The sequence below is a fragment of the Narcine bancroftii genome, chromosome 8 (assembly GCF_036971445.1).
Source record: "Narcine bancroftii isolate sNarBan1 chromosome 8, sNarBan1.hap1, whole genome shotgun sequence".
NCBI lineage: Eukaryota > Metazoa > Chordata > Chondrichthyes > Torpediniformes > Narcinidae > Narcine > Narcine bancroftii.
Window position 1 is genome coordinate 3,374,149 of NC_091476.1, and position 26,072 is coordinate 3,400,220.

At 44.5% G+C, this 26,072-nt stretch overlaps 1 protein-coding gene across 5 annotated transcripts in view; it reads left to right on the forward strand.

Annotated features, from left to right (window-relative positions):
• Positions 1–1,575: 1,575 nt before the first annotated feature.
• Positions 1,576–26,072, forward strand: part of LOC138740263 (sorting nexin-13) — a 114,632-nt gene continuing 90,135 nt past the window's right edge. The window contains exons 1-2 of one of the 5 annotated variants that reach the window (XM_069892633.1): positions 1,576–1,789; positions 3,869–4,004. Coding sequence is in view for 2 of the 5 variants with exons in the window: in XM_069892632.1 (XP_069748733.1) it covers positions 23,807–23,944 (138 nt within the window). In the remaining 3 variants the exon portion in view is untranslated. Of the gene's footprint in view, positions 1,790–3,868; positions 4,005–23,761; positions 23,945–24,204; positions 24,932–26,072 lie in introns of those variants that run through there. The other 4 variants (XM_069892635.1, XM_069892636.1, XM_069892632.1 and 1 more) reach the window with 4 other exon arrangements.

Consider the following 26,072-nt stretch of genomic DNA (forward strand, 5'->3'; position numbering starts at 1 on the left):
CTGCCTAAAGAAATCTCTTGGTGCCTGCCCCATTGACCACCGCCAGTGGGCTGATAACGCCTCAAACCGTGCATCTTGGCGCCTCACAGTTTGGCGGGCAGCAACCTCCTTTGAAGAAGACCGCAGAGCCCACCTCACTGACAAAAGACAAAGGAGGAAAAACCCAACACCCAACCCCAACCCACCAATTTTCCCTTGCAACCGCTGCAACCGTGCCTGCCTGTCCCGCATCGGACTTGTCAGCCACAAACGAGCCTGCAGCTGACGTGGACTTTTTACCCCCTCCATAAATCTTCGTCCGCGAAGCCAAGCCAAAGAAGAATATATAAAAATAAATCTTGTTCAATAAATGGTCATTGCTGAGAAAAATAGTAGCTGGAACTTATCAAAAGAAGCCTGGGGTAATGCACTGGGGATGAGACTGGGTAGTTTTTTTCCAATTTGACCCAGAAATAAGGGGCCACATGGCCTTCCTCTGTGATAAATGTTCTGCGATTCTTTTAACGTTGCCCGAGGGATATGGATCATCGATGAAATTCAAAGTGGAGGTTACTTGAAGTGCGAAATATTTGGTCACCTTTCCCCTTCGCTTCATCCACCAAAGTTGCTGTCAAAGTAGATGCTTTAAGCAAATAGATCAGACGTCATGTTCTGTGAGGCTCTGTGTTGATTTAATGATGTTGAAACAATCATTGCTGCTGCTTGTGTCCGGGGAACCAATGCACAGGGTGGTTTGCAGCAAATCAATGCTCCCCCTCCCCTCCCCTCCTCTCCTCCCCTCCCTCCCTCTCCCCCTCTCTCGGGGTCTCTGCAGATTAACTTGCAGACACTGTGTGTGGTCCGTGCGTCTTCTGAAGCAGTAAGTCATGCGCCAGCACGAGCTGCTTCCGGGTTCCCAGGCCCCTCGTGACCTTCCCACAGCTGATCAGCCGAGAGCAGCGGGCACACGCGCGGTGCCACGTGACGTCAGCTGGTCGAGGCAAGTTGCTCCCCCCCCCCCCCCCCGATTATTCGGCACGTGAATGGGGGATCAATGTGAAGCAGCTTCCTGGTGGGCCCTGAGGTGGGGCTGGGACAGGTGAGTCCTGGAGAGCAGCTGAAGGGACGCCCCTGTCCCGCCCCCTGCCCTCGGTCCCGCCACGCCCCCGGCCCCGCCTCCTGCCCCTGTCCTCGCCCTCGGACCTGCCCCGCCCCCGGCCCCGCCTCCTGGCCCTGCCCCGCCCCCTCCCCTGTCCTTGCCCCCTGCCCTCGGTCCCGCCCCCGGCCCCGCCCCCTGCCCCTGTCCTCGCCCCCTGCCCCCCCGGCCCCGCCCCTGGCCCCACCCCCTGCCCGTCCTCACTCCCTGCCCTCGGTCCCACCCCGGCCCCGCCCCCTGCCCCTGTCCTCGCCCACTGCCCCCCCCCCAGCCCTGCCCCGCCCCTGGCCCCACCCCCTGCCCCTGTCCTCACTCCCTGCCCTCGGTCCCACCCCGCCCCCGCCTCCTGCCCCTGTCCTCGCCCCTTGCCCTCGGTCCCGTCCCGCCCCCGGCCACGCCTCCTGCCCCTGTCCTCGCCCCCTTCCTCCGGCCCTGCCCCGCCTCTGGCCCCGCCTCCTGCCCCTGCCCCCGCCCCCTGCCCCCGCAGCGCAACCCTCGGGTCACCTCCTCCCATTCAAAGGCAATAAAACAAGGCGATGGACCAGTAGCTCACAGCCCACATCATGCAATTCATTGTGGGTGTTGCCCTCCCACTGTTCGAACCCATCTTTCCCGGCACCCGAGGATGGATTAACTTGCTGGTTAGCACACGAGGTAAAGACCATCAGAGTGAAGCTTGAAAGTTGGCTCATTCAAGTCAGGAGGTCCAAGCAGTGGATGAGAATTATTCGGACATAAAATCTCTGGGCAGATTGGGGAAGGAAAAGCTCATGTTTGTGTACCAGCTTTTTCTACAGCGCCAAGGACACGGGTTCGAATCCAGCACTGTCTGGAAGGAGTTTGCATGTTCTCCCCCTGTCTGTGTGCGTTTCCTCCCACCTTCCAAAACACACACAGCTTGTAGATTCATTGGAGTATTTAGGTATCACAGTCTTGTAGGCCAGAAGAACCTGTTACCGTTCGATAGGTCTAAATTAAATTTAAAAATTCCAAGATGCTTCACAGCCATATAAAGTTTTGTTTAAATTGTGGAAAATGTTCGGACCCCTTCATGTACCGCAGGGAGTAACCAGTTCTCTTTTTGTGAGTGGTGACAGGGATAACTGCCCTGCTCTTTATTTCAAGTCGTCATGTATGATCATTGATCCACAAGATCTGTTTAACATCCTGATCACCCTTGAAATCGCCTCAACCTGAGAGCTGGCTGATGGAGCACCTCATCCGAATGAAGCTCTCCCTCAATACTGCATTAGACATTGTGCTAAAGTCTCCGAATGGCAGACTCAAATCCACAACTTTGAACTAAAATCATTAAATGCAAAGCCCACATGCTTCATTTATACAAGCTATCACACACTTCCTGCCTAGAATTATTCTGAAGCAAACAGATTATTAATATGTAATATCTAATCCATGAGTTTCGTGACATGCTAAAGACAATAAATTCTGATTCACTGTTATCTCTGCAGATAACACTGGAATGACCAAGTCATTATTTTTTGTGGTACAGGTACACAATTCTTTATCCGGAACCCTTGGGGGAACAATGTGTTCCAAATTTCTTATTTTTCCAGATTTCAGAACAAAAACCAGCTGCCCCAGATTTAAGCCCACCCAAATTGTGCTTCCGTATCCACCCCCTTCCAATCGCGCTGGCCTCTTTCTCTCCCACACCCACCTGTCGCACTGCCCTCTTTCTCCCCTCCCTTCCCGCCCACCCAAGCTGCGCTACCAACTCTCTCCCCCCGCCTGCCCAAGTTGCAAGTTGCGCTGCCATCTCTCTCCCCCTTGCCCACCTGAGTCACGCGGCCATTTCTTCCCCCCCCCCCCCGCCCAACCTAGTCGCACTGCTGACTCTCTCTCTCTCTCTCTCTCTCTCTCTCCCTCTCCCTCTGCTGTACCAGCACTAGGAAAATAATGCCAGTTTTTGGAGCTTTCCAGATTTTAGATGACCGGATAAAGGATTGTGTACCTACATTGCATGTGGAAGGAATGTGGATCACAAAAGTGTGTGTGCAAAACAGTCCCTAATTTGCCTGAACCAACTGCTCAGCTCAGAACTTCTTCACTCAGAGTTGTGAAGCATAGAACATAACAGCACAGAAAAATAGGCCCTTCGACCCTTCTAATCTGTGGCAGACTATTATTCTGTCTAGTCCCACTGACCTGCACCCAGTCCATATCCCTCCTTACCTCTTCCATTCATGTACCTGTCCAAATATTTCTTAAATGTTAAAATTGAACCCGCATTCTCCACTTCAGCTGACAGCTCATTCCACACTCCCACCAATCCCTGTGTGAAGAGATTCTCCCTAAACTTTCCCCTTTTCAACCTTAGTCCATGTCCTCTTGTTTGTATCTCACCAACCCTCAGTGGAAAAAAACCAACGTACTTTGTCTATCACCTTCATAATTTTAAATACCTCGATCAAATCTCCCCTCATTCTTCTACACTCCAGGGAATAAAGTCCAAACCTGGTTAACCTTTCCCTGTCACTCAGTTTCTGAAGTCCAGACAACATCCTAGTAAAGGAAGGGTTCAATATTGTGCTCCTTCCCCACAGCGCTCTCTTGTAGTCTGTGCCAAACCTCAGTGTGTCCCTTAGCATGCAGGCCTGCAGCCTGGAATGTGCCTATTGGCAGCAATCCCTCACTGACATCTCCGAGTACTGGAAGGGCTTTAGGTTTCGGGCAGACCAAAGTGCGTCTTTCACCATGTTGATCGTCTTCCAGCAGTTCTGGATCTCTGACTCTGTGTGCGTCCCTGGAACAGCCGGTAAATCAGAGACTCTGTCACACTGCTGCTGGGGATGAACCACGACAAGGATCCTTCTCCACACACTCTTACAAATCTGCAGCCTGTAAAGAGGTAGGTGACTGTCTCCACTCCACCACTGACAGCTCAGGGACAACCTGCATTGGGGGTGATATATACTGGAAGGATCTGTCAGGGAGGGCTTCTCCCACCCCCCAGTCAGGCCATATTCTGGCACTTGTTCAAGAACAGTGGCAATGAGGCAATCTGCCAGATGATTGTTACAAAGTAATGTTAATCAGAAGAAACTATTTCCCAGCCAAGCAGTCCAGATTTTGGTGGTTCTGTACCTCATTCCTGATGGTAATGGGTCAAAATTCCTGTTTGATGGATGTGCATCTCATCAGAATCAGGATTTATTGTCATGAACAAGTCACAAAAGTCAGTGTTTTACAGGAGCATTATCTTACACTACATTTTAAAATATATTACATGAAGCAGTAAGGCAGTGTCTTTGGTTCATTGATTATTCTGGAATCTGATGGCAGTTGTGAAGAAGCTGTCCTTGTGCTGCTGAGTGCTTGTCTTTGGGCTCCTGTATCTTTTTCCCAGATAGTAGCAGAGTGAAGAGGGCAATGCCTGGATGGTGGGGTTTTTGAGGATAGAGGCTGCTGTTTTAAGACACTGCCTCACGCAGATGTCCTCAATGCAGTGAATTCTGGTGCCTGTGATGTCGTAGGCCAAGTTAACAACCCTCTGGAATTTATTCTTGTTCTGAAAGTTACCGTCTCCATACCAGACAGTGAGGCAACCAACCAGAATACTCTCCGCGGTACTTCTGTATACCGAATTTCCTCAGACTCCGCACAAATTATAGCCACTGGCGAGCCCTCTTCATGATTGCATCAACAAGGAGGCTCCAGGATGATCCTCGGAGATATTGTCACCCAGGAATTTGAAGTTCTTTTTTAATATAATTTTTTATTTTCCACATTGTGAACCATATCAACCAAAATATATACCAACGTTTCTCATTAAATATACACAATGGCATTTTCTCCCTTTTTTTCCCCCTACCCTCCCTCCCCCCTTCCCACCCCCCTCTAACCAATAAATATTTAACATATACCATACAATAAACCTATTAAACAATGTCATCACACAATAAAAAATAAACAAGAAAAATGTGTCATCTACTTTTACACACTGCATCAAGTCGTTTTGTCTTCTTATCATTTTAGGGGGGGATGGAGGTCTGAGGCAAGCCCTCTCTGTTATGTTCCATGTAGGGTTCCCAAATTTGTTCAAATAATGTGACTTTATTTTTTAAATTATATGTTATTTTTTCCAATAGAATACATTTATTAATTTCCATGTACCATGGCTGTATTCTCAGACTCTCTTCCATTTTCTAAGTTGACATTATACATTTTTTTGCTACTGGTAAGGCTATCATAATAAATCTTTTTTGTGCTTTATCCAATTTGAGGACTAATTCCTTACTTCTTATATTACTTAAAAGATCTCTGGATTTTTTGGTATGTTTTTTTTTGTGATTTTATTTAATATCTGATTTAGATATTCCCAAAACATTTTCACTTTCTCACATGCCCAAATTGCATGTACTGTTGTTCCCATTTCCTTCTTACAGCGAAAACATCTATCTGATAATGTTGGATCTCATTCTTTTAACTTTTGGGGCGTGATATTATACCCTGTGTAACCAATTATACTGTATCATGCGTAACCTTGTGTTTATTATATTCTTCATAGTTCCAGAACATAACTTTTCCCATGTTTTATTTTTTATCTTTATGTTTAAATCCTTTTCCCACTTTTGTTTGGGTTTATAGCTTATTTCATCATATTCCTTCTCTTGCAGCTTAATGTACATGTTCATTATAAATCTTTTAATTATCATTGTGTCTGTAGTCACATATTCAAAGCTGCTTCCTTCTGGTAATCTCAGTTTGTTTCCCAATTTATCCTTTAAATAAGCTTTCAGTTGATGCTATGCAAACATTGTACCGTGAGTTATTCCATATTTGTACTTCAACTGTTCAAATGTTAATAAATTATTTCCCAAAAACCAATTTTCTATTCTTTTGATTCCTTTTCTCTCCCATTCTCTAAAGAAAACGTTGTCTATTGTAAAAGGGATTAGTGGGCTTTGTGTCATTAACAATTTTGGTATTTGATCATTTGTTTTTTTCCTTTCTAAATGGATCATCTTCCATAAATTAAGTAAATGATGCAATACTGGTGAGCTTTTATATTGCACCAACTTTTCATCCCACTTATAAAGTATATGTTCCAGTACCTTCTCCCCTATTGTATCTAGTTATATCTTAGTCCAGTCTGGTTTTTCCCTTGTCTGGTAAAAATCGGATAAATTGTGCTGCTCTATAATAATCTATAATAATTTTTAAAGTTTGGTAACTGCAAACCACCTTGGTTATACCACTCTGTTAATTTATCTCACGCTACCCTCGTTTTCCCCCCTTTCCACAAGAATTTCCTTATTATTCTCTTTAGTTCATTAAAGAATTTTTCTGTTAAGGGAATTGGTAATGTTTGAAATAAGTATTGTATCCTTGGGAAGATATTCATTTTAATGCAATTTACCCTCCCTATCAACGTTTGCAGTAATTCTTTCCAATGTTCTAAGTCTTCCTGCAATTTCTTTATTGTGGCTGATAATTTAGTTTGTACAGGTGGCTTAAGTTATTATCTAACTTGATACCTAGGTATCGGATTGCTTGTGTTTGCTATTTAAATGGTGATTCTTTTGTAAATTCTGTATAATCTGTGTTACTCATTGGCATCACTTCACTTTTATTTGTGTTGATCTTGTACCCCAATATTACTCCATACTCCTTCAATTTCTTATGTAATTCTTTTATTGATATTTCTGGTTCTATTAAGTATCTTTTTTTCTTTCTTTGCTTGGCTTCGCGGATGAAGATTTATGGAGGGGGTAAAAGTCCACGTCAGCTGCAGGCTCGTTTGTGGCTGACAAGTCCGATGCGGGACAGGCAGACACGGTTGCAGCGGCTGCAGGGGAAAATTGGTTGGTTGGGGTTGGGTGTTGGGTTTTTCCTCCTTTGCCTTTTGTCAGTGAGGTGGGCTCTGCGGTCTTCTTCAAAGGAGGTTGCTGCCCGCCAAACTGTGAGGCGCCAAGATGCACGGTTTGAGGCGATATCAGCCCACTGGCGGTGGTCAATGTGGCAGGCACCAAGAGATTTCTTTAGGCAGTCCTTGTACCTTTTCTTTGGTGCACCTCTGTCACGGTGGCCAGTGGAGAGCTCGCCATATAACACGATCTTGGGAAGGCGATGGTCCTCCATTCTGGAGACGTGACCCATCCAGCGCAGCTGGATCTTCAGCAGCGTGGACTCGATGCTGTCGACCTCTGCCATCTCGAGTACTTCGACGATCATGTCATCTGCAAATAAGCTGATTTTATATTCCTTCTCCTTTATTTTTATCCCTTTTATTTTATTTTCTGTTCTTAACCGTTCTGCCAAGGGTTCTATTGCTAAAGCGAACAATGAGGGGGATAATGGACATCCCTGTCTAGGTGACCTACTTAATTTAAATTGGTTTGATACATATCCATTTACTGTTACCTTCGCCAACGGTCCATTATATAATGCTTTAATCCAATTAATATATTTTTCTGGTAGATTGAACCTCTGTAAAACTTTAAACAAATAATTTCATTCTACTCTGTCAAAGGCTTTTTCTGCGTCTAAAACAACAGCCACTGTTGGCTTCTTATTTCCTTGAACTCCATGAATTAGATTCATAAGTTTATAGACATTACCTGTTGTTCGTCTTTTCTTAATAAATCTAGTTTGATTTTGTTTTACTATTTTTGGTTCACAATCGGCCAATCTGTCTGCTAATAATTTCTCTATTATCTTATGATCTGAGTTAAGTAGAGATATTGGTCTATATGATGCTGGTGTTAATGGATCCTTCCCCGTCTTTGGTATTACTGTAATTATTGCTGTCTTACATGAATCTGGCAAGTTTTGTGTTTCTTCTATCTGGTTCATTACTTCCAGGATAGGAGGAATTAATAACTCTTTAAATGTTTTATAGAATTCTATTGGGAATCCATCCTCTCCAGGCGTTTTATTGTTCGGCTGCTTTTTTTAATATATCCTGTACTTGCTCTATTTCAAATGGTTTTATCAGTTTGTTTTGTTCCTCTTGTTGCAATTTCAGCATTTCAATTTTAGCTAAAAACTCTTCTATTTTATCATCTTTCCCCTCATTCTCAGTTTGGTATAATTGTTCATAAAATTCCTTAAAGTTCTCATTAATCTCTATTGGGTTATATGTAATTTGTTTGTCCTTTTTCCTTGATGCCAATACAGTTCTTTTAGCTTGTTCTGTTTTAAGTTGCCAGGCTAATATTTTACGTGTTTTTTCTCCCAGTTAGTAATACTTTTGCTTTATTTTCATTATGTTCTTCTCCACCTTGCACGTTTGTAAAGTTTCGTATTTTATTTTTTTGTCTGCCAATTCTCTCCTTTTCGTTATATCATCCTTTTTACTAGTTCCTTTTCTGTACTTACTATCTCCCTTTCCAACTGCTCTATTTCCTAATTGTAGTCCTTTTTCATCTTAGTTACATAACTTATTATCTGCCCTCTAATGAAGGCTTTCATTGTGTCCCATAATATAAATTTGTCTTTCACTTTTTCTGTGTTTATTTCAAAATATGTTTTAATTTGGCATTCAATAAACTCTCTAAATTCCTGCCTTTTAAGTAGCATGGAGTTTAACCTCCATCTATATGTTCTTGGTGGAATGTCCTCCAGTTCTATTGCTAATAACAGGGGTGAATGATCAGATAGTAATCTAGCTTTATATTCAGTTTTCCTAACTCTCCCTCGAATATGGGCCGACAACAAAAACATATCAATCCTGATAATATGAGTATTCCTTCTCTCTTGGGTGCTGCCTCCTCCATTTATCCATAGGTTTCATTCCTGCATTGATTTAACCATAAATTTGGCCACTTTATTTTTTTTAACCAGTCTTTTGTCCAGTTTTATCCAACATTGGATCCAAATTAAGGTTAAAATCCCCTCCTATCAATATATTTCCTTGTGTATCTACAATCTTCAAAAAAAATCCTGCATAAACTTTTGATCCTCCTCATTAGATGCATATATATTGAGCAAATTCCAAAATTCTGAATATGTCTGACACTTTATCATTACATACCTTCCTGCTGGATCTATTATTTCCTCCTCTATTTTAATTGGTACATTTTTGTTTACTAATATGGCTACACTTCTAGCTTTTGAATTATAGAATGCTGCCGCTACATGTCCTACCCAGTCTCTCTTTAACTTGTTAAGTTTCACTTCAGTTAGATGCGTTTCCTGCACAAATACTATATCTATTATTTCCTTCTTCAATAAATTTAGTAGCCTCTTCCTTTTAATTTGGTTATGTATTCCATTAATGTTTATAGTAATATAGTTCAACATGGCCATCTTATATCTCGCTTACACCTATTTTCCACCTCCTCGCCACTTCCATCCCCCTTTTTCCCATTTTCATCTCTTAGTTTTCCTTTATTAAACTCAATGTACGACAACACATTTAAAACATGAAATACCCCAACAGTCCCCACACCCAATAATACCTTAACCCCAAATGCTCCCCCCCCCCCTCTTTGAGTTGTCCCTTGTCACTTGCCGGGCAACCACAACTCCCCTTTCCATTTGGATTGCGTCTTGCTCGCAAGCGTCAACTTATTTTTGCAGTGACGGTTATACAATAAAGCTCTCTCTTTCCCCCCTTCCTTCCTTCCCTTCTTCCTCTTTAGTTCTTTACATATACATTGTTTTTACATCTTTATATATACTTTATCGCTGTTCTTCATTCTTATTACATCTCTTCATCTCTCCTTCTGTCCTGCAAACATTCTACAAATTCTTGTGCTTCCTCTGGATCCAAGAACAGTCTGCTTTGCTCCCCGGGTATAAATATTTTAAGCACAGCTGGATGTCTTTACATGAATTTGTAAGCTTTTTTCCTTAAAATCGTTTTCGCTGTATTAAACTCCTTCCTCCTCTCTGAGAGTTCAAAACTTATGTCTGGGTAAAAAAATATTTTTTGACCCTTGTGTTCCAATGGCTTATTATCTTCTCTAACTTTATTCCTTCCCGCTCCAGTACATTTTCTCTTGTCGTATATCTTAAAAAATTTTACTAAGATGGATCTTGGTTTTTGATGTATCTGTGGTTTCGGAGCTAATTTTCTGTGTGCCCTTTCTATTTCCATTTCTTCCTGCATTTCTGTCATTCCCAATTCCTTCAGGATCCATCCTTTTATAAATTCATTCATATCTGTGCCTTCTACACCCTCCTTCAGGCCCACTATTTTTATGTTGTTTCGCCTACTATAATTTTCCAACATATCAATTTTCTGAGCTAACAACTCTTGTGTCTCTTTAATTTTTTTATCACTTTCTTCCAATTTTTTTCTTAAGTCATTTACTTCAATTTCTATTGCCGTTTCCCGCTCTTCCACATTCTCTACTCTTTTCCATATTTCTGTCATGACCAGCTCTAAACTTTGCATTTTATCTTCTGTTCTTTTCATTTTCCTTTTAATTGCATTAAATTCTAATGACAACCATTCTTTTAGTGATCTCATTTGTTCTTCAAATAAAGCTTTATCTATATTCTGTCCATCAGTTTTACCTTCTATTTCTCTGTGAAGATCTTGGTCTTCTTCCTCTTCTTCTGTGTGTTCTCTTCTTTGTGTCTGTGTCTCTTCTGTTTTTCCTGATGAGCTGCTTGTATCTCTTCCTTGGGCCTCCTCCTGCTAGGCCTCTTGCTGTTGGTCCTCCCCTCCTGGGCTGCTCGTCTGTTGGTCCTCCTGTCGTGGATCCTCTTATCGGTCACCTCTCCGTCTTTCTCCCTTGTCTGTTTCTTCGCTCCTTCCTCTGCCGCCTTTCTCGTCCTCCAGCTGAGCGCCCTGGTGTTGGATGTCCCTCAGCTGTTCGCGCTGTGGCTGCCCGCTCCTCTGCTGAGCCCCCCTCCTGTTGGTGTGTTCTTTTTCCTTTGATTGCGCACTACACACTTTTGTTTGGCTCCGAGCGCCAATTTTGAAGTCCACCAGCCGGGAGGTCGCGACTCCGCAGGGGTGGAACTAACCTCAGGGATCGAGTGCTCCTTGCCACCACAGCTCCCTGTTCCTTCGTGCAGGTAAGGCCTTCTTATTTCTTCTCTGGTGACTTTTCTACTTTTTTTCGGTTGTTTTTACTTTCTCCTTCTTGGGTGCCATCTTCTTTCTCTTCTCTGTAACTTTATCTTCTATTTCTTATATTTTATTTTTGTTGTGCTTTGACTTTTCCTAACTTTTTTCCTATTTTTCTGGAGAGGGCTGGTTTTCCCGACCAGCCACTATTCCATCATGTGACTCCTCATTGGCAAACTTGTAGATAGCATTGGAATTGTGCCTGGCCACAGTCATGGGTGTATAATGAGTAGAGCAGTGGGCTAAAGCGGCATCGTCTGCAAAGAATAGTTCACGGACAAGTTGCTCTTGTGTCTTGGTGTGAGCTTGCAGGCGCCTCAGATTGAAGAGACTGCCATCTGTGCGGTACCGGATGTAAACACCGTCTTCATTGTTGAGGTCTTTATTGGATTGTTTCAGCATCATGCTGAAGAAGATAGTAAAGAGGGTTGGTGTGAGGATGCAGCCTTGCTTCACGCCGTTGTCAATGGAGAAGGGTTCGGAGAGCTCATTGCTGTATCTGACCCGACCTTGTTGGTTTTCGTGCAGTTGGATAACCATGTTGAGGAACTTTGGGGGGCATCCGAGGCACTCTAGTATTTGCCAAAGCCCTTTCCTGCTCACGGTGTCAAAGGCTTTGGTGAGGTCAATAAAGGTGATGTAGAGTCCTTTGTTTTGTTCTCTGCACTTTTCTTGGAGCTGTCTGAGGACAAAGACCATGTTAGTAGTTCCTCTGTTTGCGCGATTCAGAGCCAGCTCTCCAGCGCATGACATCCTGTTTTGCGGAAACTGCCAAAATGTTTGGCCTGGAAGTCAGCCTGAAGAAAACTGAGGTCCTCCATCAGCCAGCTCCCCACCATGACCACCAGCCCCCCCACATCTCCATTGGGCACACTGAACTCAAAACGGTCAACCAGTTTACCTACCTCGGCTGCACCATTTCATCGGATGCAATGATCGACAACGAGATAGACAACAGACTCGCCAAGGTAAATAGCGCCTTTGGAAGACTACACAAAAGAGTCTGGAAAAACAACCACCTGAAGAAACACACAAAGATCAGCGTGTACAGAGCCGTTGTCATACCCACCCTCCTGTTTGGCTCCGAATCATGGGTCCTCTACCGCCATCACCTATGGCTCCTAGAACGCTTCCATCAGCGCTGTCTCCGCTCCATCCTCAACATTCATTGGAATGGCTTCATCACCAACATCGAAGTACTTGAGCTGGCAGAGTCTGCAAGCATCGAATCCATGCTGCTGAAGACCCAACTGCGCTGGGTGGGTCACGTCTCCAGAATGGAGGACCATCGCCTTCCCAAGATCGTGTTCTATGGCGAGCTCTCCACTGGCCACCGAGACAGAGGTGCACCAAAGAAGAGGTACAAGGACTGCTTAAAGAAATCTGTTGGTGCCTGCCACATTGACCACCGGCAGTGGGCTGATCTCGCCTCCAACCGTGCATCTTGGTGCCTCACAGTTCGGCGGGCAGCAACCTCCTTTGAAGAAGACCGCAGAGCCCACCTCACTGACAAAAGACAAAGGAGGAAAAACCCAACACCCAACCCCAACCCACCAATTTTCCCTTGCAACCGCTGCAACCGTGCCTGCCTGTCCTGCATCGGACTTGTCAGTCACCAACGAGCCTGCAGCAGACGTGGACATACCCCTCCATAAATCTTCGTCCGCGAAGCCAAGCCAAAGAAAAGTGGGCTAAGCACATATCATTGGGGTGTGCCTATGTTGATGATCAGTGAGGAGGAGACTTTGTTTCCAATTCATACTGACTGTGGTCTTCCAATGAGAAAGTCAAGGATCCAGTTGTTGGTGTGGGGGTGGGGGTGTACAGCCTAGAATTTGTACCTTCTTGATCAGCACTGAGGGAATAATGGTGTTGAAGGCTGAGCTGTAGTTGATGAAGAGCAGCCGTATGTTTGAGTTGCTGTTTTGGAGGTGATCCAGCGCTGAGTGGAGAATTATAGTGTGTGCACTTTCACACGCTGTCATCTAAGGTGAGAAATCGTTTGGCAAAAGCATGTCAGCTGCTTTGCTCAAGTGGGCAAAGTGGTTGAAACTCTTCCCTCACTTCCTTTGCCATAACATCGTCATCAGAATCTAGTTGGGTGGAACATACAGCATTCCCTAATAAGGAATGCAAGAGAACTCCTCATGGAAGCCTGGACTCCTCTTAGGGAATGCTGAGCATTGTGGAGTTTTTGTCACTGTTGACATGGCAACCGAGTGCAGGCAGCTGACTGATCTTGTTCTGGCAGGGAACCTTGTCAAACATGTTTTCCTGTTTTCAGTTTTGTGGAAAATCAATGTCAGATTGAGAGAGACTGCTGTGTCCTTTCCCCCAGCTCTGCAATCACAGAGTCAACCCCCTCTCCCCTGATCCATCTCACCTTTCCTCTCTCCTGTCCTGTCCATGTTTGTTGGTCTGGACTCCTCCCCATGCCTTTTCTTTCCTTCACCTCAGCCTTTTATTCAGGCCCCTGCCTGCTTGTTATTCATATCTTGAAGGGCTCAGGCCCGAAATGTTGGATGCTGCAAGACTGGCCGAGTTCCTCCAGCATTTAAGGAGCCCTGAATATCTTTTAGCACAGAGTGTCAGGGGTAATTATGTTACAGGGCTCTTTACAGCTGAGCACATCAATTTTATCCTAGCTCCGTGAACCTATCAGCACTCTGGTTGCAGAAAAGTACCCAATTTTTAATGGCACAAGAGACTGCAGGAATCAGGAGAAACAAACAATTTACTGGTGGAACTAAAAACACAAAAGTGCTGGGGAAACTCAGCATCTATAGGAGGCACAGAAAAAGAACCAATGTTTTGGGCCTGAGCCCTTTATCAAATTATAAGCAAAAGGTGGTAGGCACCGAACTAAAATGGTGGGGGGAAGAGGGAAGAAGGGGTGAGGAAGTGGAGCATAGGCCAGGTGGAAAGATGGCGACACAACAGCAGCCCACAGCAGCCTTTTCAGACAAGGTGCTACTGTAACTCTTTAAGTAAGTCACTATGCAGAATTTTTAATTGGGAACAGAAGGACTATAGAGCACCTTGAGACAGTTGCAGCAATATGGAAATTGGCAAGAAACAACAGACCTCTGAAAAGAAGCTGCAAAGCTGTGCAGCCTCTACTGCTGTGGGGACTGAGCTTCTGTTGTGGGGACCGAGGCCTCCAATCTTCAGCATCGCTTGTTGCCGGTGGCTGAGGCAGGAACGTAGTGGTGCATTCTGTGGAAGATGTGCTAAGGTGTCTACAGCAGCGGTGTCATGTGGCTGGTTGAGGGATCCTGGAGGTTGTGCTGTTTTGGTTCACGGAGCCCTGTGGCAGATGGTGTCAAGACTTTCAGGCTCTTATGGATTGTGAACTGTGTGATGGTTTCTTCATTTTAGCTATCAGACTTTTAAAATCTAGTAGAATTCCTGCAAGTCTGGTTCAAAATGGTGGCAGTGTGGCAGCATCCCGCAGGGGCCTCTTTGGTCCTGGTGGCGGTTATTTTACTCAAGTTAACAGACTTTAATATCCAGTCTAGTGTAGATTGTATCTAGTGTGCCAATGGTCTAGTTCAGGGGTTCTCAACCTGGGGTACAAGTACCCCCAGTGGTACATTTGCACTTTTCAGGGGGTACATTGGGTCTGAGAGAATAACCATTACTGTAGAATACACATGGTGTTGTAATCTGCAGTCAGATTGCACAGTGTCATGTTTTTTTAAATCCTTAATTTTTAGGGGTAGACGGGAATCTATAAAAATGCCCAAGGGGTACAGAGGAACAAAAAGGTTGGGAACCCCTGACCTAGTTTTTGTCAATTACTGTATTGTTGCAGTTTTTTATTCACTTTCTGTAGCTTAGTCTTGCATAGAAATAGTGTTATTGTGTGTTGTCTAATGATGTTTAGTGTAGTCTTGTGTCGTTTCAATGTAGCACCGTGATTTTTGGAGGAACATTGTCTCGTTTTTTAACTGCAGTTTTAAAATGACAAATAAAGGTGAACTTGAACTTGAGGTAAAACGCCACAGGTGGATATGGATACACCAGGTGAGTGTAGAACCAGCGGTAGAACACATTGATCTGGCAGAGCATGACATGTAGGAGAGGTCTATGGGAAATCATGGTGAGTGAAGTTCAGAGGTGCACTAACGAGATTAAGTGGGTCGGTTGGTATCTCAGTGGGTTAAGCAGCATCAGTGGGAGTAAAAAATTGTTGGTGTTTCAGATCGGAACTCTTTGTCAATACACAATTTCTACTCTTTCCTCTGTTTCTCATTGAGAAAGGAGGAAAGGGCATTTCATTTCTCACTGTCAGCCTCAACTTTGTCATGGTTCCATTCAATGCCGGATCACTGTTGCAGGCTGAAGTCGATGTTGTAGACAATAGACAATAGGAGCTGGAGTAGGCCCTTCAGCCCGTCGAGCCAGCACCGCCATTTTACAGATCATGGCCGATCACTACTCTTTGATGTAGGGTTCTGAGGAGTGGGTAGAATTTCAGTCATTGGAAGCAAGAAAGAAGCCTTCGTGGCATCCCTGGAACAAAATGGATAGTTAATGCTTCAGACCACCACTTCTGGTCATCTCCCTCCCACAGCCTCTGACCTCACTGTTTCACAACCCCATACTGCCTGGTTCTACATCTTACCAAGCATCCACAAACTCAATGTCCCCATAGACCCACTGTTCCCATCTGCTCCTGTCCCATCGAACTCCTATCATCACAGCCCTGGATGCTATGTGACCTGCTGACCATCTGCAGCACATTTGTGTATCGCACCTGACCCCAGCATCTGCAGTCTTTCTTAATTAATATTTGGGGTTGGGATCATTTCTTCTGCACTCCATCCCTCGCACAGCCCCATCGAGGGGTGAAATCTCCCCCTATATTATTGCCATCTAGCTGTATGGCAACACTGACTGGCTGCATCTCCTCCATCACCTGCAACATCACAAAACTCCAGCCACCAACTCCTCACACACTGCCTTCCTTGCTCCTGACCTTGTGTCTCTTTGATGACAGTGCCTTACATTTAAACTCCGCTTGAAATTCTTCTGTCCTTCTTCCCAATGTAACTTCCTACACACATATCAGAACCCCCAACATATGCCGAAATCCTCTGTTTTGGTCCTTGAAACTTCTTTTGATCTCTTTAAAGTAAAATAATAACTTCACCAAGTGGTCCAGGCAAAGATGAACACTGAGCAATTTAACTGGACAGAAGATTGGTTTTCTGAAATCTTCAAAACATGCAAGGAGGAAAGAGCTCCTCACCTTTCAGAAAAGAGTTCCAGCATTTATGGGCCTTGCAGTTGAAGGAACGGTCATGATTAATAGATATGCAAATGGTCAAATGAGCAAAGACACTAGAGGGATGTACAACTGGAAGAGGTTACACCAGAGAGATATACAACTGGAAGAGGTTACACTAGAGAGATGTACAACTGGAAGAGGTTACACCAGAGAGATGTACAACTGGAAGATGTTACACCAGAGAGATGTACAGCTGAAAGAGGTTACACCAGAGAGCTGTACAGCTGGAAGAGGTTACACCAGAGAGATGCACAGCTGGAAGAGGTTACACCAGAGAGATGCACAGCAGGAAGAGGCTACACCAGAGAGATGTACTGCTGGAAGAGGTTAAAAAGACATGGAAGGAATAAAATCAGGAAGAATAATAGAATTTCCCTCCCACTTCTGCCATTCTTTACCCACATATTAGCCCCTATATCCCCACGCCCCCTCTTAATGCTGGCTAACTTCCCTCTAAGTCTTGATGAAGGGTCTCAACCCAAAGTACAGATGCTCCATTCCCTTCTGCTGTTGTTGGCTAATCTGCTGAGTTCCTCCAACAACTCTTTTTCTCATTTCAGGTTTCAAAATTTTCAATCTCTTGCATATCCAATAAGATTCTGATCACTGAGGTATTACCAGATCTGGAGCCAATGCAGGTTGGCAGACACAGCACTGTTCTCAAGGTCTCGCCAGCACCCACTGACCTCAATAAAACATTCAGTTCCCCTCCCCACAATGAAAACTCTTACAGAAGAGTTCAATTGGCAAGTGAATTCACACAAAAGGTGGTGAAGTAAATGTATTTTTTCTGTAATTGTACAGAAGTTATTGTTTCTTTTTTGGTCATTTATTCCCTGGTGACTTGTAAACAGTTTAAGTTTTGACTCATTTTAGTATCACTGCTAGCAGGCAGCAGAGCAGAGACCCTTGTGCAAGAATTGCTCTGGAGGATCATACGCTCCAAATTGTTGTCAACTCACTAAAGCAGACAAGCCAAAGGGGGTTGCACTTCACATCAGCAAGATTAAGGTGCTAACCCATCTATTTAAACTGTTATCATAAAACTTTATTCATGAAAAATCCATACCAAAACCAGGGACAGTGCTAATTTTTTAGGAGCCGGAGCTCACCAAAAACAGTGCCAAGGAGGTCTTGTGAGACCTAGCCTTCGTAGCCACCATATTGTATTTGGCATTGTATAATTGAAAGCGAGTGCTAGGACAAGGAAGGAGGATGACCAGTCACAGGAGAAACAGGTTCCTTGTAGGTGCAGAAAAACGCTTAACGACGTGATGCCAACTCTGCCTATATTTAATATGTGGCCGTTGTTAAATTCCCCACTAGTTAAAATTCCCCACTTGTTTATTTTGCCTTTTACAGAGCTGAGCTGCACCCCTGACAAAAAATATAACAAAATGCAGGTCCTACTTTACATTCATAATGTTGTGTGGTCTATACTTCACGGTGAAGTTTTACAGCCCAGTTACAGGCCCTTCAACCCAACTTGTCCATGCTGACCAAGTTATCTGCCTATAACTGAGTCCCATTTGCCTGCATTTGGTTCATATCCCTCTAAACCTTTCCTCCGTTTCCTCTTCTAAATGTATTTTGAATGCTGCATTTGTACTCGCCTCTATCATTTCCTCTGGCAGCTCATTCCACAGTCCCTGGGATAGAAGATTCCCCTCAGCTCCCTCTTAAATCTTTCCCCTCATTCATTAAATCTATGGCCCCTAGTTTTAGATTCCCTTACCCTGGAACAAAGAACATGGTTCTTCACTTGATCTATCCCCTTCTCAAATTATATATTGCAAATTATTATATTATTAAACTAAGTACATTGTTATTATTGGGTCCATACATTTGTAATGTTTGCTACATGTTTGTGTTTGCAGCAAGCAGACACAAAACACAGAAGACTGTACTACAGGCTTTAATCCACTTAAACTCTGTTGTTGATGGCTCCACATGTGACTGGCCCAGGAGGGGCCTGCTCAAGTCTATATATAGGTCAGTGATTGACAGGCAGCCAGGTGGAGTCAGCCTCCCAGGTGGTCTTTCTGCAGGTACAGAGATATGCAGTTGGCTGGTGGGCACATGGCCCAGTTCTGTGGTTGTATCACTGTACTACATTCTGTTTACATGATTCCCTACCAAGACAAAATTCAATGGATGGCAAAGTGAACTGATATATTAGTAATAATTTTATCTGTAAATTCTTATTCACCCATTCAAATTAATATTCTGTTGTTCCTATTAACATACTGTCAAGTGATTTGTTTCTGTTGCTGGAGATTGCCATTAAATCCTTCAACACCGAAGTGCCAGTAACCTTTCAGATGACATTGGCATGGCAGACTGCACCAAAAGCTTCTTCCTGGCATCACTGTTGCCCACTTGTGGTCATCTCTCTGCACTGCAGGTCTCATCTCCTTATGAGACCATCACAAGCAAGAGCCGTCCGTGGGCATGCATCCAGCTTATATCGACCCAAACCCCAATGGGACCTGGTGACATTTGCTGGATTCAAACCAGCCAAGGAGTATATTCTGATTAAATATCTGGTCTTGGGGTTAGCTTGGCTGACCACTTTATTCAAGTTAGGATGCTTTGCTAAATATCAATGATACATAATATTAAGGAGTTGTACAATGTACAAATGCACCAAAATTCTCATTTATTTGTAAAAAAAACACAAAAGAACTGAAAAAATAAGTGCATACTAAATAGTCAATTGAATTAAAAAGGCAACAAATAAGTATTCAGTTATCCCAGTGCAAAAAGGAGTTACTTTGCATCAGGTGCAGATCATCCTTTTGTGGTGTCAGAGCACTCTGTGATTTAGTGTAACAATGGGAGTTCAGGAGCCTGATAGTTATTGGAAAGAAACTGTTCTTGAACCTAGAGGGAGCTGTGAGAAGAGGTTGTGACCAGGGTGATGGAGGTCCTTGATGATGTTGGCTGCCTTCTTGAGGCAGTGTCAATAGATGGGAGGTTGGAGTTGGAGCCCATGATGGACTTGACCAGGTTTGCTACTGTCTGCAACCTTTTGCATCCAGTCAGCAGGTCAGGCAGCATCTATAGAGGGAAAATAGGGTCACATTTTAGATTTAGACCTTCCGTCAAGACAGATGAAGGGTTTCGACCCAAAATGTTGACTCCTCATTCCCCTTCACAGCTAATTGTGAACTGCTGAGTTCCTCCATCTGCTTGTTATTTGCCTGTAGTACATGAGGCAAAAGTTGTAAATACAGCAAGAGGAAGTCTATCTTTCTTTGCACAGTTCATTCTTTCATTATCTCACTTACAAATCATTTCTTACTTAAGAGGTCTTACTAAATATGGTGCGGTGAGGTAGCAGCGAGCAAGCACAAAACTCAAAAGACTGTACAACAGGCTTTATTCCAGTAAATTGAGAGGGAAGGGGTTGAAGAGCGGGTGGAATCAAAACAAAGGAATGGGGAAAAGAGGGAGAACGGGAAGTGGCCTAGCAGAAACCAGAGAAGTTTTTTTTTAAATGTTTTATTTTTCACACTATAAACTACATTGATGTAGATACATACATTTTTCTTTTCAAATATATACAGTGTCGTTTTCTCTCCCCCCCTCCCTCTTCCCATCCCACCCTCCATACCTCCCCTCCCATTCATTTAAAGTTCAGAATCTAAGATACATTAAACCCGTCAAACAATGTTGTCACTCAATAAAAATAAACAAGAAGTTCCACTGAGTCAATTCTTTTCATTCCCTTCTCCTTCTGTCATTTTGGGTGGTAGATGTCCCCGGTAGGTTTTCTCTATTGTGCTTCATGTATGGCTCCTATATTTGTTCAAATATTGTAATATTATTTCTTAAATTATATGTTATTTTTTCTAGTGGAATACATTTATTCATTTCTATATACCATTGTTGTATTCTCAAGTTATCTTCTAATTTCCAGGCTGACATAATACATTTTTTTGCTACAGCTAGGGCTATCCTAACAAATCTTTTTTGTGCACCATCCAAATCAAGTCCAAATTCTTTGTTTTTTATGTTACTTAGGAGGAAGATCTCTGGGTTTTTTGGTATATTGCTTTTTGTGATTTTATTTAATATCTGGTTTAGATCTTCCCAAAATTTTTTCACTTCCTCACATGTCCAAATTGCATGAATTGTTGTTCCCATTTCCTTTTTACAGCGAAAACATCTGTCAGATACTGTTGGGTCCCATTTATTTAACTTTTGAGGTGTAATGTATAGCCTGTGTATCCAGTTATATTGTATCATACGTAACTTCGTGTTTATTGTATTTCTCATAGTTCCAGAGCATAACTTCTCCTATGCTTCCTTCTTTATCTTTATGTTTAAATCTTGTTCCCATTTTTGTTTAGTTTTACCATTTGTTTCCTCATTTTCCTTTCCTTGCAGTTTAATATACATATTTGTTATAAATGTTTTGATTATCATTGTGTCTGTAATCACATATTCAAAATTACTTCCCTCTGGTAACCTCAGACTGCTTCCCAATTTGTCCTTCAAGTAGGATTTCAGTTGGTAGTATGCCAACACTGTATCTTGAGTTATATTATATTTATCCTTCATTTGTTCAAAGGATAGTAATTTATTTCCTGAAAAGCAATTTTCTATTCTTTTGATCCCTTTTTTCTCCCATTCTCTAAAGGAAAGGTTATCTATTGTAAAAGGGATTAGCTGATTTTCCAACCACTCCCACATCCAATATTACCTTAACCCCAAATACCCCCCCACTTCTCTGAATTGCTCCTTATCCTATGCCGGGCAACCACAACTCCCCTCTCCATGTGGATTGCAATCCTGCTCGCAAGTGTCAACTGATTTTGCAGTGACAGTTATTCTCTACCCCCCAACCTCACCCCCCCAGAAAATACTTTTTTTAAAAATAACACACAGACAACAAAGTTCTCCCATTTTTTTAACCCTTTACTTCCTTCCTTCCCTTCTTTAGTTCTTTACATATACATTGTTTTTACATCTTTATATATATTTTAATCGCTGTTCTTCATTCTTATTTCATCTCTTCATCTCTCCTTCTGTCCTTCAAGCGTTCTGCAAATTCTTGTGCTTCCTCCGGATCCGAGAACAGTCTGTTTTGCTCCCCGAGTATAAATATTTTAAGCACAGCTGGATGTCTTTACATGAATTTGTAAGCTTTTTTCCTTAAAATCGTTTCCTTCCTCCTCTCTAAGAGTTCAAAACTTATGTCTGGGTAAAAAAATATTTTTTGACCCTTGTGTTCCAATGGCTTATTATCTTCTCTCACTTTATTCCTTCCCACTCCAGTAAATTTTCTCTTGTCGTATATCTTAAAAAATTTTACTAAGATGGATCTTGGTTTTTGATGTGTCTGTGGTTTCAGAGCTAGTGCTCTGTGTGCCCTTTCTATTTCCATTTCTTCCTGCATTTCTGTCATTCCCAAGACCTTCGGGATCCATCCTTTTATAAATTCCTTCATGTCTGTGCCTTCTTCACCCTCCTTCAGGTCCATTATTTTTATGTTGTTTCGCCTACTATAATTTTCCAACATATCAATTTTCTGAGCTAACAACTCTTGTGTCTCTTTAATTTTTTATCACTTTCTTCCAATTTTCTTTTTAAGTCGTTTACTTCAATTTCTACAGCCGTTTCTCATTCTTCCACATTTTCTAATCGTTTCCCCATTTCTGTCATGACTAGTTCTAATCTTTGCATTTTATCTTCTGTTCTTTTCATTTTTCTTTTAATTGCACTAAATTCTAATGACAACCATTCTTTTAGTGCTCTCATTTGTTCTTCAAAAAAAGCTTTATCTATATTCTGTCCATCTGCTTTACCTTCTATTTCTCTGTGAAGATCTTGGTCTTCTTCTTTCTCTTCTTCTACCTGTGTTTTTGTCTTCTTTCCTTCTTTGTATCTGTGTCCCTTCTGATTTTTCGGATGAGTAGCTTGTCTCACTTTGTCGGGTCTCTTCTTGCTTGGCCTCTTGCTGTTGGTCCTCTTCTTCTGAGCTGCTCATCTGTCAAGCCTCCTGCTGCTGCTCCTCTTGCCGTTCACCCCGTCGACTTTCACTCCCTCTCCTGCCGCCTTCCTCATCTTCCAGCTGAGACCCCCTGATGTCGGGCGTCCCTCAGCTGGTCGCGCCATGATTGCCCGCTCCTCGGCTGAGGCTCCCTCCCGTCAGTGTTTTCCTTTACCTGAGAATCATTTTTGCAGTCCACCAATCGGGGGTTCGCGACTCCGCAGGGCCGACACCAACGTCGGAGATCGGGTGCTCTTCGCCACCATGGCTCCCCATTCCTTCGTGCAGGTAAGGCCTTGCCCTTTCCTTTACGGTGCCGTCTTCTTAATTTTTTCCCGTTGTTTTTACATTTTCCTTCTTGGGTGCCATTTTCTTTCTCTTGTCTGCAACTTTATCTTTTATTTCTTCTATTTTGTAGTTCTTGAATTTTGTCTTTTCTTAACTTTTTTTCTTCTTTTCTGGAGAGGGCTGGTTTTACCCTAGGCCACTACTCCATCACGTGACTCCTCCCCACTGATGCCAAGTTCCTCCAGCAGATCCCAGGATCTGCCGTCATTTCATCTGTGGTGAACCATTCTCACCTGCAGATGACTTGAGAGCCACGCTAACCCGCACGTTTGAAACAGGATGGTAAGCAAGCAGAACCCAAGAAATGCATCAAAACTGCAGATGCTGGAATCTTGAGCAGCCCAGGAGTTGCTGGGGGAACTCAGCAGGTCAGCAGCATCATCCGTGGGTAGAAATGGTCAGTCAGCATTTCCGGTCTGGCCCCTGTACCAAAACTGAGATGAAGCCCCAAATTCTGCAGGTGGTAGTAAATATTCAGAAATGCTGGCGGAACTCAGCGGGCACCGGTCGCACAGCGTCCATAGGAGGTAAAGACAGATGCCCAGCTTTCTGGACCTGAGCCCTCCCTCAAGGTGCTGAATCAGCAAAAGCCTCTCAAGGAGAGGAACGAATCAGACCAACAAGGTGAGAGCACAGGTGAGAACTGATTTGGCTCTGTGAAGGGAGACCAAGGGAGAAGAGAGAGAGAGAGAGAGCAAAGGGTTAAGTTCCACCTTTCTTTCTCAGTCTTTATTGAGACGCCTGCCCGCTTTTGAGGAAGGGCTCAGGCCCAAAATGTTGCTGATTTATCTTCACCGGCAACGGCGGCTGCGAGACCGGGAGCCAGCGCGCCCCAACAATTCTCTCTTCCTTCCCCCCGTGGGCAGAGAGTGGAGCCGGTCCCTCGCTGGTTCACGCTGAGCAGAGAGGGCTCGGTCCCCGCCCGCAGCCAATGGTGCAGCAGCTTTTCTTTTCGGCGATCTCCGCCCTCCCTTTCCCACGCCAGTCATGTGGTGGAGCGGGCTGGCCATCGCCCTTCTCTCTCGCTGGGACCTGACCTTACTGGCTCTGCTCTTCCTTTGGTGGGTCATCCCGTGGCCGGGCCGAGCTGCCGTCGATGAGCGGGACTGGGGCGCCCAGGGCACGGTGAGCTCCGTCCGTCCCGACCGCGCGGGACTCGGTCCAGCCCACTCGTGCATTTCCCCTCGCTCTTGGCTGCCCAATGAGCTGAACGTTCAGGCTCCAACCCGTCCTGTGGCTCCTTCACCCACCGCGTGTTTTGCTCTCAGATCTTCTCTCCGATCGACCTTTGTTCGCTCGTCGGGATCGCGCTCGACACACCACGTTCTCTCCATGTTTTCCAATCGGAGAGAGCCAAATGTTAATGTGACAATTCAAATCCCCAGCTCTCTTCGGGCCAGGTCGCCCCTCATCACCACGGGCGCCGTTTTCGACCACGCGGGGACTCACCGGTTAAAGGCCAGGGAGCAGCTGGACAAGAGAAACCGACATGATGTTTTGGGCTCAAACGCCTTTGGAAAACGAATGTTTTCAGAGTTGGGTCATCAACCCCGCTTCTTGCCCCTGAGGCTGCTTGACCTCCCGAGTGTTGAATGGTGACGAAAGGGATTCGAATTGGGTCAGCTCTTCAGTTGCATGGATTTGACAGGCAGAATAACGCCTTGCAAAGTTCCGAGGGCAGGTGGAAACAGAAGGTTCTGGGCTGGAACAACATGTGCAAGCGCACCTCCAGAAACGGAAACTTTGGCAGAGAGTTGGGGCAAAGTGTTTTTTGTCAAGCCTGGAAATTGCACTATTTGCAAACTTAAACCAAAAAATAACAGAGCCTGGAACATGAGGAGGGGAGGGGCAGAGCACGAGAGAGGAGTCAGCAGGAAGGAGGCCGTCTGAGAAAAGAGGAGCTGGCTGAAAAGGCTCCAGAGTTCCGATACGGTAGCTTGAGTATATTCTCTGTGGAGGTCAGGAGCGGTGGCTCGTCTTTCCTGGAGTGGCAAAGAGGAGAAGAACTCTGTGAGAAGCACCTGGAAAGAAGACGATTTTCTTCTGGAAGACATTCCTGTTTGGGGTGGTTAACAACCCTCTCTCTGTCACCCTCCACAACTTTCCTGCCTGGTAATTCGAAGTGAAGCACTGAAGTTTGCTTGAATGTATTGATTGTTTGATTCTGTGCACAAGATTGAACATTACTGGAAACTGTAGCCATGGAAATGTGGACAGTGGAAGATTGGCTAGTTTAAAGGACTATCTTCTTTGGCTTGGCTTCGCGGACAAAGATTTATGGAGGGGGTAAAAGTCCACGTCAGCTGCAGGCTCGTTTGTGGCTGACCAGTCCGATGCGGGACAGGCAGACACGGTTGCAGCGGCTGCAGGGGAAAATTGGTGGGTTGGGGTTGGGTGTTGGGTTTTTCCTCCTTTGCCTTTTGTCAGTGAGGTGGGCTCTGCGGTCTTCTTCAAAGGAGGTTGCTGCCCGCCAAACTGTGAGGCGCCAAGATGCACGGTTTGAGGCGAGATCAGCCCACTGGCGGTGGTCAATGGGGCAGGCACCAAGAGATTTCTTTAGGCAGTCCTTGTACCTTTTCTTTGGTGCACCTCTGTCACGGTGGCCAGTGGAGAGCTCGCCCTATAACACGATCTTGGGAAGGCGATGGTCCTCCATTCTGGAGACGTGACCCACCCAGCGCAGCTGGATCTTCAGCAGCGTGGACTCGATGCTGTCGACCTCTGCCATCTCGAGTACTTCGACGTTAGGGATGAAAGCGCTCCAATGGATGTTGAGGATGGAGCGGAGACAACGCTGGTGGAAGCGTTCTAGGAGCCGTAGGTGATGCCGGTAGAGGACCCATGATTCGGAGCCGAACAGGAGTCTGGGTATGACAACGGCTCTGTATACGCTTATCTTTGTGAGGTTTTTCAGTTGGTTGTTTTTCCAGGCTCTTTTGTGTAGTCTTCCAAAGGCGCTATTTGCCTTAGCGAGTCTGTTGACTATCTCGTTGTCGATCCTTGCATCCGATGAAATGGTGCAGCTGAGATAGGTAAACTGGTTGACCGTTTTGAGTTTTGTGTGCCCGATGGAGATGTGGGGGGGCTGGTAGTCATGGTGGGGAGCTGGCTGATGGAGGACCTCAGTCTTCTTCAGGCTGACTTCCAGGCCAAACATTTTGGCAGTTTCCGCAAAGCAGGACGTCAAGCGCTGAAGAGCTGGCTCTGAATGGGCAACTAAAGCGGCATCGTCTGCAAAGAGTAGTTCACGGAC